Source organism: Colossoma macropomum, unplaced genomic scaffold (genome assembly GCF_904425465.1).
Source record: "Colossoma macropomum unplaced genomic scaffold, Colossoma_macropomum, whole genome shotgun sequence".
Taxonomy (NCBI): domain Eukaryota; kingdom Metazoa; phylum Chordata; class Actinopteri; order Characiformes; family Serrasalmidae; genus Colossoma; species Colossoma macropomum.
Genome location: NW_023494785.1, coordinates 36015321 through 36033273, shown reverse-complemented (window position 1 = coordinate 36033273; position 17953 = coordinate 36015321). Strand labels below are relative to the sequence as shown.

The 17953-nt window shown below is 39.5% G+C and overlaps 1 protein-coding gene across 1 annotated transcript in view; it reads right to left on the bottom strand.

Annotated features, from left to right (window-relative positions):
• Positions 1-17553, bottom strand: part of chrnb2 (cholinergic receptor, nicotinic, beta 2) — a 46230-nt gene extending 28677 nt beyond the window's left edge. Inside the window, exon 1 of the mRNA XM_036592735.1 lies at positions 17307-17553. Coding sequence (XP_036448628.1) covers positions 17307-17355 — 49 coding nt within the window. The 5' untranslated portion in view covers positions 17356-17553. The remainder of the gene's footprint in view (positions 1-17306) is intronic.
• Between the last annotated feature and the right edge of the window lie 400 nt (positions 17554-17953).

Below are 17953 nucleotides of genomic sequence, written 5' to 3'. Positions count from 1 at the left end.
CATTGCATCCTATTTTCATTTACATTCTGCACAGCGTCCCAACTTTTTTGGAAATGGGGTTGTATATACACACACACACAAACACACACACACACACACACACACACACACATAAATATATATATATATATATATATATATGTATATATATATACACACATGTGCATGTACTCACACCTAACATGTCTTTGCTGGAAAAAAAACCTCAGAAAATGCAGAAACATGATTTTTGGCCATATGCATTCATCAAGTTCAAGACTATTGCATTATGCTGTAATTTAAATTGATACATTGAAGCCATAACTTATTTGTCCTCATTAATAAAGTGCTAATGCTGGCCAGATGACAAGCAGTGGGCCCAGTTAGCATGGCCCATAGCTTTCATTTCTTATTAGCAGTGTTTCTGGTAGATGTATTCTTTAAGCACCTCTTCCTTAGCGTTAAATAATGGCCATTGGCTTTTGCCTACAGTGATTAACAGAATTCCATTAATGCTTGCAGTAAATGTGTGGTGAGGGTGAATGCTCAAGCAGCGCTGCGCTGCACTGACCCCATCACTCATGCGCTCCTTTGGCGAAAGGTTACGGTTATGGGGATACTTCAAACACCTGCATGCTTCCTTTCCTCTATAAAACGATTTCTCCTGCTTAAATGTGGTATAAAAGGTTTTTGATCGATAGCACTTTGGACCTGCTTTATTTTTGCCAGGTGCTTGCTCACTGCGTCTGCTTCTGCCTGGCCACGTACACTTGGAGTGTATGTGCTGTGGACAAAAGTGTCCTCATTTGGGAAGACGTTGGCCTTGCTGAAATTGGCAGGAGGTGGCGGATCATTTGGTAGAACTCGTCTGGGCTCGTTTGGGCCTGTCTCAAAAAAAACACTGGCTTGGTGTGTCTGTTATCCTGCAATGCAGTACGAAAGAGACAGCTAGGAGAATTAGCTGACCAGCTTTGTCGAAAGGGGAATTTTTCCAAAATTTCTGCATAATTAAAGACTTAAGATTAAATCATTTTAGAGTGGTTTCATATGAAATGCTCCATTGTAGAGAGTCAGAATTGTTGGCAGTGGTGGCGATGCCAGACATTAGAGTTTACTGTCTCTAAAAGTTCCCTCACAGAAAGTTATTACATGAAATGTTTATGAACATGCTGCTTGATGCTTCGGACATTGTTCTGTGAAGGAATGCAGGGCGTTATAAGGCAAAACGGTCCCTAAAGAAAACTTTTAAACTTATATATCATCAACATTTCACATAAAAGCTCAGAAGACGTGTAGGTCCACTGGTGTACTGGATAGTAAATAAAATGGCTATATTTGTGTTGTAGGCATTGTGACCCCTGGTCCATTCACCACCACTGTAAAGAAATTTGAGTCAGCAATTTTCTCTACAATGTAGCTTTTCTACAACACAACTACACCGTCTCTGAATTACTTTGTTTACATTACAACTGAATTATGCAGAATTTTTGTAGAATCAGTGGAATTGCCCTTCCAATTCTATGTTGATACACTACGTACACAATGTTAAAGTGTCAAAGTTCCCAGCTCATACAGTCCATATATGGAAACTAAGGTATAAAACCGACCCGTTTCGAATACGTCATGGATGTGATGTGAGTGGCCCTTGATATAAAGTGCTGTGTTCTAGTAAAACGTATACCCCTGCTAACTGGTCCTTTTAGGTAATTAGTATCTGGATTGTATCCTGGTAAGATTTTAGCCGCATGCATTTACACTCGGTAGTCAAATGCATTTCTGGTCAGTCAGACCGAAAATCGATTGCTGTGTAGGGCAGAATATTTAAATCCACTCAGCAACTAAATACGTATAATTGTTCATTAAGTAATCCGCAGTGTGTTTTGCACAGTAATGTCCGTCCATATTGCTATCGAGCATATAAGAAACATTAACATACACCGATGAGTCAAAACATAATCACCTGCCTAATACACTGCTGGTCCTCCATGTGCCACCAAAAGAGCTCTGATCTGCTGAGGCAGGGACTCTACAAGACCTCTGAAGGTGCCCTGTGATATCTGGAACCGAGACATTAACAGCAAACGCTTTAAGTCCCATAGGTTGTGAGGTGGAGCTGCCATGGATTGGAATTGCTGTTCTAGCAAATGCTAGATCAGATTGAGATCTGGGAATTTGAAGGCCAGGGCAACACCTTGAACTCTTTATCATTTTCCTCAAACCATTCCCAAAGTGTGTCCTGCAATCCTGCTGAATAAGGCCGCTGCCGTTGGAAAATACCACTGCCATGAAGGGGTGTACCTGGTCCGCAACAACATATTGATCAGTGGCACATGGCAAATTGATGTCCACATGAGTAGTCCTGATATTTAAAAGATTACATTTTTAAAATATTTTATTTTAGTAAAATCTATGTTTTGTGTCACAAATAAAGCACACCCAGCTTGGCTAGATGGCATTTATGTGTCGGATTATGTTTATTAGGTGCTTAAGAAAACTTATTAGTGTTTATTTACTGTATATATTTAGTATTTACTATTATGTAATTAATAATAAGAACCACGTTAACTTAAGTAAGTGTAAAATATCTTTATTGTGCAGAACAGTTAAAAACAGAACTGATCAGTATACAGATAAACATGTGGTGTTTACACATCAACACACAGCAGCTTCAAAATGGAGCTGAATGTTGTTTCACATCCAAATTTTTCAAGTCATTTGTCTCATACGTGCGTCTTGTGTTGCATCTCTGAGCGTCAGTTCAGTAAATATCACTGTCATTCACGCTGTCAGCATCAGCGACTCACAGTGTTTTTTCTGGCATGACGGCTCTCGAGACCCCACTGCTGTGTGATACAACTGACGGAGGCCTAGAGTGACATTTTTTCTCACTAAATTGGTCCCATCCATTGCAAAACATGCTTATTTGATTCCACTGTTGCTTTCTAATTATGTTAGTGGTTCATCTACAATGTGAGGCCTTTGGTTCAGCTCCTGAAGACCTAACCAATGGGAGAGTCTGCTTGGCTGTATCTACTTAGATACCACAAACCTTGGACAATTTGCAAGATCTTAACTGGGTTGTCTCCAAAACTTAATTAGCACAGTGTAGATATGTAGAAGGCTAAATGCTATCATTTCGTCGAAAGTGTGGCCACACAGCAGCAGATGAGTGATTACTGAAAGAGGCAGCTCAGCCATTCACATACGTGGCTTCGTTAGCGTGTTTTTCACACCAAAAATAGCCGTCATGAGCATTTATACTGCTGCTTGTTGTTCCACACCGCCGACATGTTGTTAAGTTCTGTCTACTGGCGCATGCGGGCATCAGAAATTGCTTTGTGGTATCTATAACTGCTATCGGTATCCCCATCACTGATACCGATACTGTGTTTAAGCACCAGTATTGCCGCCAATACCAATATAGTATCGGTACCGGTGCAGCATTAATACTTTTGACCTTGCATGTAGCTGTTTCACAGTGACTCTTTCAGTAAAGAGCTGCTTTATATTTCTAAAAACTCACTGAAATCTGGTTAGACTACTTCTTGTATTCACAGTCAGTGACATATCTAGAACTTCCAGAGGCCTAGAGTGAAATTTTTTCTGACTAAATTGGTCCAATCCATTGCACAACATGTTATTATGTTAGTGGTTCATCTAAGGTGCAAGGCCTTTGGTTCAGCTCCTGAGGACCTAACCAATGGGAGAGGCTGCTTGGCTGTATGTACCTAGATACCACAAACCTTGGACAATTTGCAAGAACTTGCAAAACTTAATTACCTCAGGGTAGCTATGCTTTGTTTAATTCCTGGAAGACCTTGAGAGTTCCCCACAGCATTCAACTGACCATCAGCGGATACATTCTCCATATGCCTTCACATGGTCGTCATTCTAATAGCTCAGTTTGACGATCCTCTGTGCGCGTCGAAGAGGCTGTAAAATGGTTAGTAAACTTGCGTTATTATTGCAGCTCATTCTGGATGAGAACAAACATGCATAAACAGGGCTAAATAAGGACACAAGCTGCCAAGCTGTTCCCCCCTCATCTCCCTCTCTTTCCTCCTTGCAGTCAATCCTTTCCTGACATCTTTGTTGTGGGTTAACTGCCGACCACAGCATTTAATGCGTTCACTCTTAATCATTATCAGACAGAGCTTATGTTATTACCATCCGTGACTCGTTTTCTGGAAAGAATGACTTCTTGCTGTCAATCAATAATGGCTACAGACTACAATAATTAATAGACATGCTGATGGGAAGGAACATCACCATCACATATTTCTCATAGCAGCATTAGTCATAGCATCAATCTACGGTAAGGGTGGGAGATATGGAACAAGCATAGCATCACGGTACTTGTCCATGATATCTGACGATCCTACACAATGGCTGTTGTTGTTTACAGGCTCTCTGTATTCAGTTAACCAATCGAAGAGCCAGTTTTCGAGTATTCAATATTGATTTGATGTTTGATTAGCCAAGCTGTTTAAAATGCCGAGGTTTCTCATTCGAACACAATAATGATGAGTGAAGAGTGGCAGATTGTACAAACACCTCAAATATGCTACATCAGGTATGAAGATATCAATCAATTGTGTCAGTTAGCGGAGTGAGGGGTAATCGCAAAGCTAAAGTTAGCCAGCTTCTGTTCGAATTTTCCATTCCACTCTAAGTGGAGCAGTTACTGTTACTGCTCCTCCATTTAAGGTACAACAGAACATTTTAATCAGAAGCTGACAGATAGGAAGCCAACTTCAGCCTCATGGAGAAAAAAACAGTCCCAGCAGGATTTAAGAAGCTGCTAAGTGCTGATTCTGAATGGCCAAAACAAAATACTCACTCCATACAGACATTTATACCTACCAATTTGTAAACAATTTTTTTTTAGTTTTATTAATATTATTTTCTTATTCTATATCAGATCATGATGCAATATGCATCAGGAAGTTTGCATATCATTACACCTCTACTACTTGGATATTTGTTACATTTTTTCATGGGAAGACAGAAAATATTCCGACTAACAATACAGTAAAACACAATGATTTAGCTAGTATTTGCGACTGAGTACTATATGGCCAAAAGTGTTGTACATCTGACCATCACTCCTATATGAGCTTGTTGGACATCCCATTCCACAACTATGAACATTAACATATAGTTGACTCCCCTTTACAACACTTCACTCTTCTGTGAAGGCTGCTTTCCACAAGATTTTGGAGTGTGTCCAATTTGGGCCCATTCAGTCAAACGAACATTTGTAAGGTCAGGGACTGATGTTGTACTAGAAGGCCTGGCTCACAATCAATGTTCCAGTTCATCCCAAAGGTGTTCAGTGGGGTTGAGGTTAGGGTCTGTGCAGTCTTTATGGAGTTCATTTGTGGACTAAAAACATGGTACAACTAACTGAAACTTCCAGCAACATCTTTACAAAAATTAGAGAAAGGGTCATACGGTTCACTTTTCTCCACCTCAGGGATTAGTTTATCCTCATCCATTTTGGCTAGTTGTGGCTAGACCGTGTTTTGACCAGAGGCAGCTGGCTTTACCGCTGTATTTAAAGTCAATTTGTTTTTAAACATGTTATACGTGTTAGAAATTAATTCCTGAAAACATGTGAAAAGACTGTAAACTATGTAGCACTAAATTTTGGAGTTAAACTGCTTTTCATCATTTCTGAGTTCAGAATTTTTTGGGCAGGTATCAGGTCATGGCTCAATGAAGCACTGGAGCCATATAAGGCATGAATCCTCCCCTAACATTATAACCCTATAAAAACTATAGCACGTTAGCATCAGTGGTTCCCCCACTCAGTCCAAAACATGTTTAGTTCTGTTATTCATCGATGGTGAATTTTATTTGGCTGGGTTATGTTAGTCAATAATACCTCTTGCTAACTTGCATAAATGGGAGAAAAAAAAACAACTGTTCTGCTGTAGACTGAAAGGAACAACTGTGGGGCAGTTGGGCATGGTTTCTCCGCCTTTAGTGGACACCCCTCTCAGCATTTCAGAGCAGAGGACATGACTTTGAAATCTCTTTTTATATACTTTTTTAGTCATTTTAATTTTCCTGGGTGGTTAATAACTCATTTTTTGTGGTGTGACAAATTCAGAATACATACTTTTTACTGCTTTACACGGACTTTGAGGTGAAACATCAGCACAATGCGATGCAATGCTGCTTACAACGGAAGCGTTTTGGTCAATGATCGCTTACGTCACTGTGGTTATATTTCTGGCTGTCACTTTTTTAATAGCTGGTTGTCATTGCTACATTACAGGTGAATGAGGCAAAGTGATACTTAAAGAGATTAATCTGGAGAGCCATTATCAGGAGACACTGGCACTCATAGAATGCCTCTCAGCTTATCACACTGCAAGGCAGGAACTAACTGTAGTATAAACTGTGGAAAGAAGTCATTTTATAGTACATGCAGTCGTTCAGTGTTCTAGAAATAATGTGTATAGTGCTGTAATTCATCACAACAATGACATATCACAAAATTGCCAAGCCCCAATCTAAGTAGTGTCCATTAGTCCAAGTCCAAGAGTCATTCTGTTAGAAAACTCCCGCCTCTCTCCACATCAGAAAACCTAATATACAAAAGAATCTGTACTATACAAAAGAATTTTCACTAAAATATCAAGGCTAAAACAGTGGGATTGGAGCAGGTGAGGACACAGTGGACACATCTATGAAAGAAAACTGTTCACAAGCCACCACCGGAAGTCACCACTAAGTATCTTATATATTTATACTTTTCTGTATAAAGCGTAGACTGATGGTGTCAAAGTTAACGCTAAGGTTAAACACAGAATGGGTGCCTCCCTTGTCCTTTTCTGACTTTCTCTCGCTATCTCATTTCTGCAAATCAGCAGTCGGCTGTTCACAGATCCTAATCTGTGTTATCTGCTCCTCCACTATTGAATGCAGAGGCCCATGCCAATCCAGATAGCACAGAGATCAGATAGGCTTCCCGTATCGCTAATGTCAATGGCTTCAGAGGATAACATGCTACAACAGCTCCATGAATGACAAATAAAGTCATTTCATAACCTTCCGTAAATCTTATTTTCACTGCTAACCAAGTCTGATAAAGTCATGAAGCGTATCCACCAACACTACAGTACTGCTAATTTCTGACAGCATCCATGAGTTTTGTCACATTACATTAGCGCCAAGCTAACAGCTTGACACTATATTCAGTTTATATCAGCTGTAATTTAAAGAAAATTTGAAGGTGAAAAATCAAACTGAAACAATTTTCGACTTACCTCAGATGTAGGCGATTGGCCGAGACATGTCTGGAGTTCAAATTTTGCTTCTTTTGTTTAGAACTGGAGCAGTGAGGCTAACATTGCTAACAAACACTAGTCCTCAACAGTCACCTGGACAGTCCAAACTGTTTCTGTAAAAATACATCACCAAAACTTCTCTTAACCCGCTCAAACCACATCCAGGTCTTCATTTAGGTGGTGCGGACTTGCTGATATGGTTTAGGAAACAGTATGACTTGTTACGTTCTTCACTTTGTACATTGCATTATTACAGCAAGTGCTTCTGAAAAGGCTTGAGCGCTTGAAACATCTACACTCCACATAATAGTTCAGTGAAAAATATACACTACTTTTTCATTACCCCAAATGCAGTCGATCTGCCAGGACGTGTGGTGCTTCTGTAGGACTACAATGTACACAAAATGGTCAAAAGTGTGTCATATAGCTCAAAACAGAACTAGCATCCCTAATCCCTAATTTTATCTATACTTTTGTTCATTTTCAAAGAAAACTGTAAGTCATAAAGTGTTATACACCACATAAACATGTCAGTTTGGGATTAAGAACTCGGCACAGTTTGAGACAAGTTTGTTATGATTTAGACATGCAGTTTGCGTGATGCTAACCAAGTGGCTATAAGCTCCACACTGTTATCTGTAAAAATGAAGCAAAGTACAGACAAAACTCAGGCTGATGGCTGCTAGTACTGTTTTTAACACCCTTATGTCCATTTTTACGGATGACAGTATGTCATACAGTCGCTCTAGCAAGTGTATTCGACTTTCTCTGTGATGACAAGAAACCAGTTTGGGTGAAGCTAATCTGGTGGCTATTAGCTTAGATCACAATTAGCTTCATTAGCCTTGTAGCTCCTGGGCAAAACATTGGAAGCAAACTTTTTTCTAGTTGACTGACTACAATTAGATACATTTGGTTTTAGGATTTAGTTTTAGCACGGGTTTAGCAGTTAAACAGCGATTTGCAGGCAAATTTGAAGTTCTTTTTGTGCTAATTTCCCACAGAATCGTCTTCTGGAAACCACTACAGCACAAAGCACAGCAGTAAACCTGCAGTATAGGAGGGGGGAGAAATGTCCTTGAAAGTCCCTGCAGAGTCGGAATGCGTAAGAGAGAGAGAGGAAAAGGGAGGGAGGGAGGAAGACTGTGGGTGAGAGGAGTTTGTGTGTGTGTGCGGTTGTGTGTGTGAGCGCACTGAGGTGTGTATAATAGGTGCCAAATATAGAACAGAAGGTGACCTATCCACCCACACCTTCGGCAGCTCCCAGCTTTCCGCTGACCTCCGAGGAAGAGAGAGTACGTGTTTTTTAAATGTTAGGGTTAAATGCATACACGTGTAGGTTTGCATATGTGTGCGTTTCTTAGGCCTAAGCTTGTGTTTGTGGTCGTTACAGTCCATACATGTTAAATGTACTTCTCTGGGTATCTACTGACCGCACCTGGACATCCATATCTCTCTGTTCAGCCTCTTCTAATTGTAATGAAAGGGAGTTAGTAGCATTTAACAACCACTCCACTCATTTTAGACACATTAACATTAGCATAACTATGCTAGTACATTACTTCTTGATTAACAATCCCTGGATAAAGTCCTAACCTGATACTGGCCTTAGGCTAATTTTGAACTTCTTAGCAAGCATATTTTCATATGTATCCTGTAGGTGTTTCACACAATAAGTAGAACTGTCAGCTGTTTTTAAAATGTTAGCATTAACATGCGTCATTAGCATATCTAGCATATCACTGATCTTTCCTCTGTATGATTCCAGTGCCTTTGTTTAAACTTCCTTGTAAACTTGTCCTACTTGGTTCCTCACGCTCTCTGGGTTTTTCCTTTTGAGTCTCGGTTCCACTCAGTGGTTCTTCCTTTTGCTCGTAGGGTTTTTCCTTTGGAGTCTCAGTTCCACTCAGTGGTTCTTCTTGATGTTCTTATGGTTTTTCCTTTTAAGTTTCGGTTCCACTCAGTGGTTCTTCCTTATGCCCGTAAGGTTTTTCCTTTTGAGTCTCGGTTTTACTCAGTGGTTCTTCCTCATGTTCTTTGGGTTTTTCTTTAAGTCTCGGTTCCACTCAGTGGTCCGTCCTCATGCTCGTAGGGTTTTTCCTTTTGAGTCTTGGTACCTCTCAGTGGTTCTTTCTCATGTTCCTAAGGTTTTTCTTTTTAAGTCTCAGTTCCACTCTGTGGTTCTTCCTCATGTTCTTAGGGTTTTTCCTTTTAAGTCTTGGTTCCACTCAGTGGTTCTTCCTCATGTTCTTGGGTTTTTCTTTTTAAGTCTCAGTTCCACTCAGTGGTTCCTCCTCATGCTCTTGTGGGTTTTCCTTTCAAGTCTTGGTTTCTCTCAGTGATTCCTCCTAATGTTCCTAGGGTTTTCCTTTTGAGTCTTGGTACCTCTTGGTGGTTCCTTCTCCTTTTCTTTGGGAGTTTTTTTTTGTTTTAAGTCTTGGTTTTTCACAGTTTTGGGTTTTGAGTCTAGGTTCTTCTTAGGGTTCCTCATGCTCTTCGGCAGCTTTTTCTTCTGAATCCTGGTTCCTTTGTGTTTCCTCCTCATGCTTCTTCCTCAGGGAGTTTTTCTTTTAAATCTTGGTTCTTCTTAAGATTTCTCTAATCTTTTTCGTCTGAGTCTTTGTTTCTCTCATGCTCTCTCCCTCATGCTTTTGAAGAATTTTTCCTCTTAATGTTTCTTCCTCATACTCTTTGTTTTTTTTTTCTTTTGAGTCACTTAAGGACTTTTTCGTTTTGAGTCTCTTAAGAAGTTTTTCATTTAGAGTCTTGGTTCCTTTCAATGTTTTCTCCTCAGGGTCTTAGAAAAATTGCTCAGCAGGGGGCTGGACACACATTTCTGGAAAGCTGCTCTGGGACACAGCACTACTTGGACAGGATTAGTTTAACACAGGGAGCTGTGGTAATGTAATTATTCCCAGATTATCTCTGTGATTTTAATCCCATCCCAATCCACTATTCGGCAACTTTTTACAGACTGTATGTTCCCATGTCTTTGAATATTATGGCAGGTTTAAACCAACAAATATAAAACAAAATAGGTAGCATACAGCCAAAGTATAGGCACCGTTGGTGAAATTACTGTTGGGTTGATTTTCTAAGTAAAAATAAGTGAATACATCCCCCTGTTTCACTACAAACACATCTTGCCTAAGGTATATGATGGATAAAATCTAAACTACATATATTTTATGTAGTGATTTTATGTAGAGATTTTGATGGTAGGCTGTAAACGCAAATGTTAGAACATTTTTTTACTTGTGGCTAGCTGCTTTTTACAAATTCATTTTTTTGGTGTGATTCAATTACGTACTCTTGTCGCTGTATTTCATACAGAGTTCTCTTATCCTGAGCAAATCAATCATAAGAATAAAAAGACGTTCTGCGGTAAAACTGCTTTGCAGACATACTGCAAAGCAAAACTTGTCCCATCTGAATAGCACTAATGTTGGCTGTAAACACACCACATAAAGAAAACAGAAGTGAATTGAACAGGATGATAAAGCAGCAAGACTGGGATGGGATCTCGGAACTCACTGTCCTGGCCATCGATCGGCGCCCAGCGGACACCGTAAGTCACCCCATAACGGGCCCTGTCCGTTTTTACTGCTCCCTCGAGGCCAAGGCTGAATCCAGCCAGAATTGTCACCAAATCCATCAGCACCTCTTTAGGGAAGAGAGGAATGGCCTGGACAGGGATGCTAATGCTAATTACTCTTAATGAAAGGTCAGAACCGACTAAATGAGAGAAACTCTATATTGATCTTTGTTTTGGCTGAGAAGGTTCCTCTCCACATTAAATGTTCTCCACCCTGTCTTGCCTTGCTTGTGACCAGACAGTACATTATTATTTAAGTACTCTTTAATGGTGTAAAACTGTGACCTCACAACAACAATTTAAGTTCAATAGCAATTCCAGGATATGCTTTCATGTATTTCAGCACAATTTGATTAAATTATTCTGGTACAATTCAGAATTAATATAAAACTACCCTGAATACACTAGTATGACTGGAAGAACTATTTACACAGCAGTGGAATATAGACAATAAAAACAATACATCAAGTGTTTGAAAATAGCCTGAGAATTTCCTTTTGGCTAAAAAATGAGTGCATACTTTAACTTATGAAGAGCATACTTTAAAGGGTTAATTAATATTACTATAATCAATCACGCTTTATGAGAGCAAAGTTTAAAAATATGTTTTTTGTATAAAAAGAACCTGATTGTAAAAATATAATGTGTGTCCTTTTGGGCTATGCTGCCTTGAGGCAACATTGTGTAATAGCGCAAAGAAATCATGCAAGATATCATGAAAAATAGGATTTTTTTGAAACATCTAAATTCTTAGAAAAAAACAACACAATTTATTGCTTTTCATATAGTATAAATTCTAAAAAGAACTATCAGCAACTTTTATTTAATTGATTTTTAAAGAAACCCTGTTACCATGATAAAACATTGTAATGTTTTAGTTTCTTACACACCAAACAATCATTTAAAACCACAAACAACTAAAACTATGCTCGACATAAAAAGAATAAAGTAATTTTTCATAATCAGAATTATCATTTTCTAAACTTGTAAAATATACTGCATGGTGACATTGATTAGAATAGGCTTCTGGTTACTAATGTTGCATACAAGCTAAATACTCAATAAGTTAAATTTGCCAAATAAACAAAAAACATGAAAAATAATTCTACATAAAAAATCATTCTAAATTAACAATAAACAATACATGGAGTGACTGCATAACTGACACCTCACTTGCCACCGGCATTAACTTTTCCACAGTTGTACATTGTTGCATCTAGGCAACATACGTATATCAGGAATTTCTCTTAACAGTAAAATTATTTAAGTGATGAATTTTATGTAAATGAATAAAATTAATTAATAAAACATCAATTCCACACTCCAGCCGAAGTGAATCATATTTTTGGATGGATAAAAGAATTATGAAAATTTTCATTCCTGTGGGAAAATGTCCAGTGCAGTAACCTCCACAACCTGGCCCATGCCAAAAAGAGGTTTTAAAAATGCCCACAAGTCGTGTGATCAAGTGCAAGTGTTTTATTGATTTATTCAAACTCTTCCCTTCATTATTAAAACTTTCACTTTCATTGTACACTGGAAAAATGATTTTGTTACCCTAAGGCAATGACTTAGTTTTCAGATCTATTGTGGGTATTATTACATGCTTGCCTCCCTCATAGATAACTGCTATCTGCTGTGTACATAAACCCACGGTTAATAACATGTACCTGTGTAAACACGGCAAATGAAATACTGGACCATCTTTTGTTTGCAGAGCCAATCCGCTACTGTATCTCCATAATAAGCATGAAAGATGAGTTGGCAATGCGAGTTGAAATATTTACTTCTCTGTGTATTTGGGGATCATTCATCACCAGACATGTACGGTGTACATTTGAAGATGTTGATATTAGGATAATGCACTGCAAACCTGATTACTGCTGAGCACGTCCTGCTTTAAAACACTTCTCAAAGGCCCAGCAGTGAAATGAAAAGAGTGATGTCCAAGTCTGACCTTTTAAATACAAGATCTGTGGAATGGAGATGTTGCAGTAATGTGGTAGATCAGTTTCAGAAAATAGAAAATAGGAAAAAATATTTTTTCAATTGAAATCTTTTTTTTTCTAATTTGGGATCAAGCCAGAAAGTCAAAGGAAAAGAAAATGATAGATTGGTGGCGGTCAATGCACTGGAAAATACTCCATAGTGCTCTTCAGAAGACCAGAAGGGATTTATTTCTTGCATCGGAAATACAGCATAATATAATTTGCTACTAATGAACTGAAATGACCAAACTTCATTAGTACTGCTACCTGCTGCTGCTGGAATACAGAGCAATGCACAAGCATATAATCACTGTCGCTGTCTGAACAAAACCTTGTATCTCCAAAATGGTAACTTTACCGTTAGGAGAAGAAAAAAACATTATGAATCTGTAATGGAAGTTAATGTAACAGGATGTATTACAAATTATTTTGAAGCACAGTATGTGTCACTCACCATCAAGTTCAATTTTCACTAGACCTGTAAAATGCTCTGGTTGCAAGATTTTGGATATATTGTTAAATCTGTATGTATGGGAAGGGTCAAAACAACACTGTTCAATATACCAGGGGTGTAGACATAGAGGGCTAGGGGGTCTAGGCCTTCCCACTTGGAAACCAAGCCCCCCAGCTATCTAACTCTGATGCCAATAAATGCTCTTATACTACAGCAGACATGTTAAACTGGGGACCAAGCCAAAGTGCGGCAGAGGTTAGCGTTTACCTTCATCTAGTGCTCTGAATTCAGTTCATGCAGGCTTCTATGCTATTCAACTATTTTAGTTCCCAGCATAGCCTGCTACTTACCAAGCTATCAAGGCATGGTAAGTAATAAAGTTGGCCGTAGTAAAGAAAACAAAGCTAAATTCTGTGAAAAAAATTGGCAAAATTGGCAGTTAGTATTCTCCTCCAAGTGTGTTGAGCTGTAAAGTGACGCTGCATTAGCAGCAGTTTGAAATGGTGTGGCTGTCTTGGATGCTTGCCTTAACCCTCCCAGCTTTATAGCATCAACTGATCGAGGGGCCTAGACAGCGGGTGGAATTGGCAATGGCCTAACTGGGGAGAAAATTTAATTGTGGTGAAATGTGAGATTTCACAATAGACTAATCTTCCCCTTCTTAGATGTGAATTGCTGTGAGGTCAGAGATTTACGTCCCTTATATTCCCTCTTATATTTCATTTTTTTACTTGTTACTATATGTTTAGTTCATTATGACCTACTGCCAAGATAAATGCCCAGCCGATAAAACGTATTGTGATTCTTTAAGCCTGCGTACTTTAGGCAGCATTACGCCTACAGCATATCATTAGTTACCAATATGTGGAACTCATGCAAGAATCAACCAAACCATCTGCAGGTTACACTGCATCTCAGCCACTCACCTTCAGTCTAAGCCTACATCCATGTAGACTGCATTAAATCAGTGCTGCTGACTTGATGGCACATAATTAGATCACAGCTATGCTAAACGCGTTTATTAATGAACGTCAGGTTTGTGTGTTTGGTACCTGTGCTAGATACGCATTCGCCCTTAGTTAGTCATATGAAGAAGAAAGGGATGAAGGCATGATGAATGTGGGCTGCTGGTCCCCAGGCCCCTCTTCGTTCCTGACCTCACCCAAACCCTTCTTCCCACCTCCGCCATTCACTGGCTCTTTCTCTCCTAGTCAGAGTTTAATTAGCTGAATTAGCCTTCTGGGCTCCGACACACAAAGAGAGAGGCTAAGCCGATTTCCACAGCTCCGCAACATGTGTATGTGTGTGTGTTTGCTTGCTAGGGATGAAATGGTATGAACATTTCCTATCATGATATCAAAAAACAAAAATGCTCATTTCTTTCTTCAACCTGTTTTAACTGTAGCAAAATGCAATTTCCACCAGTTTTGGAGATCTCTTGATTTGTGCACTAGGCATTTTTTCATCAATAAGCCAGAAGCAAACTAAATTTTCATTTTTGTAGGTGAGCAAGCCAGTTATAAATGTGTTTTTATGGCGTTTAATTGTGGCAGTTGTACATGATTTTTTGATATGCTGCTGCCGTTTTATCTCAGCACAGCTGTCTTTGTGGGGAGGTGTTAACTGTTTTCATGGCAGGGGGGTTCTCACCCCTCACCTTTCAACCCTCATTGCTCACTAGCAGCTCAACGCAGAGTCAACAGTGTCACTTTAAACAGCAGTGTTCTAGATCAGTGTTTCTTAATCCCGTTCAAGTTCAAGTGTCAGGAAAAGCACTAAAATGTGCTGGGCAGTGGGGCTCCAAGAACAGGGCTGAGAAACACACACACCTTTTCTAAGCCGCTTATCCTTCTGGGTCGGGGGAGAGCTGGAACCTATCCCAGCAGTCAATAGGCGCAAAGCAGGAAACACCCTAGACAGGTCACCAGTCCATCACAGGGCAGGGTTGAGAAACACCGTCCTAGATAATTTGATAACCCAGTTAAGAAGAAAATATTTTTACTATATTTTAAATATATCCAAGTCGATTTGCATTCTGCTGGTGAAATGCAGAACTACTAAGCGTTGGCCTTACTGTCGAAAGACTGCAAGTTAAATCCCCAGCGATGCCACGGACATCCATGGCCGGATGTCCAAGCATAATTGGCCTCACACACTCTGGGTGGTTAGGATGCCCCCTCCTCAGCTTGGTACCATCATGTGATGTGGGAGATCTAGCTAGCATGTGGAACTGGGCATACCTAAATGGGGGGAAAAACTGGGTAAAGATCCAAAAAAAGGTTTAAAATTAGCTCTTTTTACTTCAATTAATGTGGCCATCTGCTACCTTTACATGTGGAAAAACACACTTAACTTATTAAGATAAACCCTTTCACAAAAAAAACAGAAATATGTGTACATTTTGAGTATTTAAAACAGAATATTTTTTAAAAATTGTAATTCTAGTGTAATACATAGCTAGCTAGTTGTTCTTACATTGCACTACAAGCAATTTTGTGTTTCAGGCTAAATTTTAGGGCCTAAAAATAGAGGTCAATATTGAGGACTCATTGATATATCATTGATAATTTGTGATTTGGTTGTGGTATTTGAACTTAAGATCCTCTGATGATGGGTGAAATTTTGGATGGGGATTCTAAAGCAAATGACCCCCTGTTTCACTAGAGTCACAGCTATACAGACTGGTGACTCTGAACACTAAATACCATCATGGTTAGTAAAACAAGAACCTGTAAAATGTCAACATGACCTGTGATTATAAATAAATATAAAGAGAATTAATGAAAATAGAGGTAATAAGAGGTAATTATCCAAGACACAACTGCAAGAATGGGTTTCTCCACTTCAGCGCAAAAAATGTATTAGAATTTTCTTTTTTTTTAGTTTAAAAAGTGTGGCAGTGACAAAATCTACTCGATTATAAAATTATTAAATACAAAAATCTAAATTGAAGTGACTGATATTATCTGTATTGTGATACTTCATTAAAAGGCCTAGATCATAGAAAACCCTCACTTTTTTAGCATACTCTGTAAACATTGTTAAATGTTCAAAACACAATTCCTCCCCAGTCCACAGACTCCACATGTGGAAACTTATTTTTAAATGAAAAACATTTTAAACATACTGTTTTTGTGACATCACAAAATCAACACATACATAAATGCGCCTAGTCAGCCTACACCAGTTTAGCCGTGCCGATTCACGCTGAAGATTGGATAAGTGTTCCGCCAATCAGAACAAAGATCATTTACATATATCAGTCTTAAAGGCGCAGCCTGCTTAACTAGGGATAAAGAGAGGTCACGGAAATGGAGACGTCACATGCAAACCCACACAAATGTTGTGAACATTTAAGAACAAAAATGTAGGATATGGGCCCTTTAAAGCCGTCTCTAGTGTGAGTGCACGCTTCAATTCATCTTCCTTACCAGGTAATTATTCTCTGCCTTGTTCAATACTGCCAATAACTTTCTGTTAATACCCCTGATTAACACATACTGTTTGCCAGCTCATGGCTCATGTATATCTCCCCCCACCCCACACACCGAAGACCCCTGAGAGGTTACAGAGAGGTAAATAAGCTCCTCACACTTCCAGTCCAAATCAGCACTGTGACATAATACATGGTATTCTGCTCAACCCCTTAATGATCCTGCATTATCATCCAGGCGTGACTGCACCACCCACACACACACACACACACACACACACCTTTCCCTCCTCTACCCAAGGGTTTCCTCACAACCACCACTGCGTCTCCATTTCACACACTCTCACTGTTTAAACCATCATCACCACCATCATCATCATCATCACCATCATCATCACCACACAGTCTATCAAAGGCATGAACAGGTCACATATATTCCACTGGGACAGTGCGGCTAATAGGCTGGAGCTGCTTTTGCTGCCACCCCGCTTCAGCAGCTGTGATTCTTTCACTGACAGAATGCCAGGCGGCACCGTCCATCAACACACAGCCAACTTACTTTGCACAATGGCGAGCAGGAGGAGGCAGAGCAGCGTCCACGGAGCCATAGCAGCCCGCTTTTGGAGGACATCAGTTGGTGAGATGGATCGAGACGGACACGAACGATTATGCACACCCAGCAGTGTTAGCTTGTTGCTTTCCCCCTCGCCTTCGTCGTTGTTCGCTGTGACGTCTTCACATGCTCCGTGTGCTCGGTAAGGGAGAAGCGGTGGAGAGAGAGAGAGAGAAAGAGAGAGAGAGAGAGAGAGAGAGAGAGAGAAAGAGAGAGCGAGAGAGAGAGAGGAGCTTACGGGGAAGCCAGGTAGATGGAGGGATGTTCGACGTTGTTGTTCTTCACACTCGTATTCAGGCAAGCCACGCCCCCCTGCGCTACAATTGGCTAGTAGCACCAGAATCAGCATCAGCATTAAGAAAATAGGCATTTTCTTTTGCCAAGTGAAATGTACTCCCAGAAATATTACAACCAGTCAAAGAACGATTTAAGCATGAAATGGTTGTATATATAACTCATGGTTTTAAAGAACTAAAGATCTTTTCATATATATATATATATATATATGTGTGTGTGTTTACATTTTTCATTTATGTATTCATTTGATTAATGAGAGTGGTCTGATGTGATTATTACCAACTTTATTAGAAATT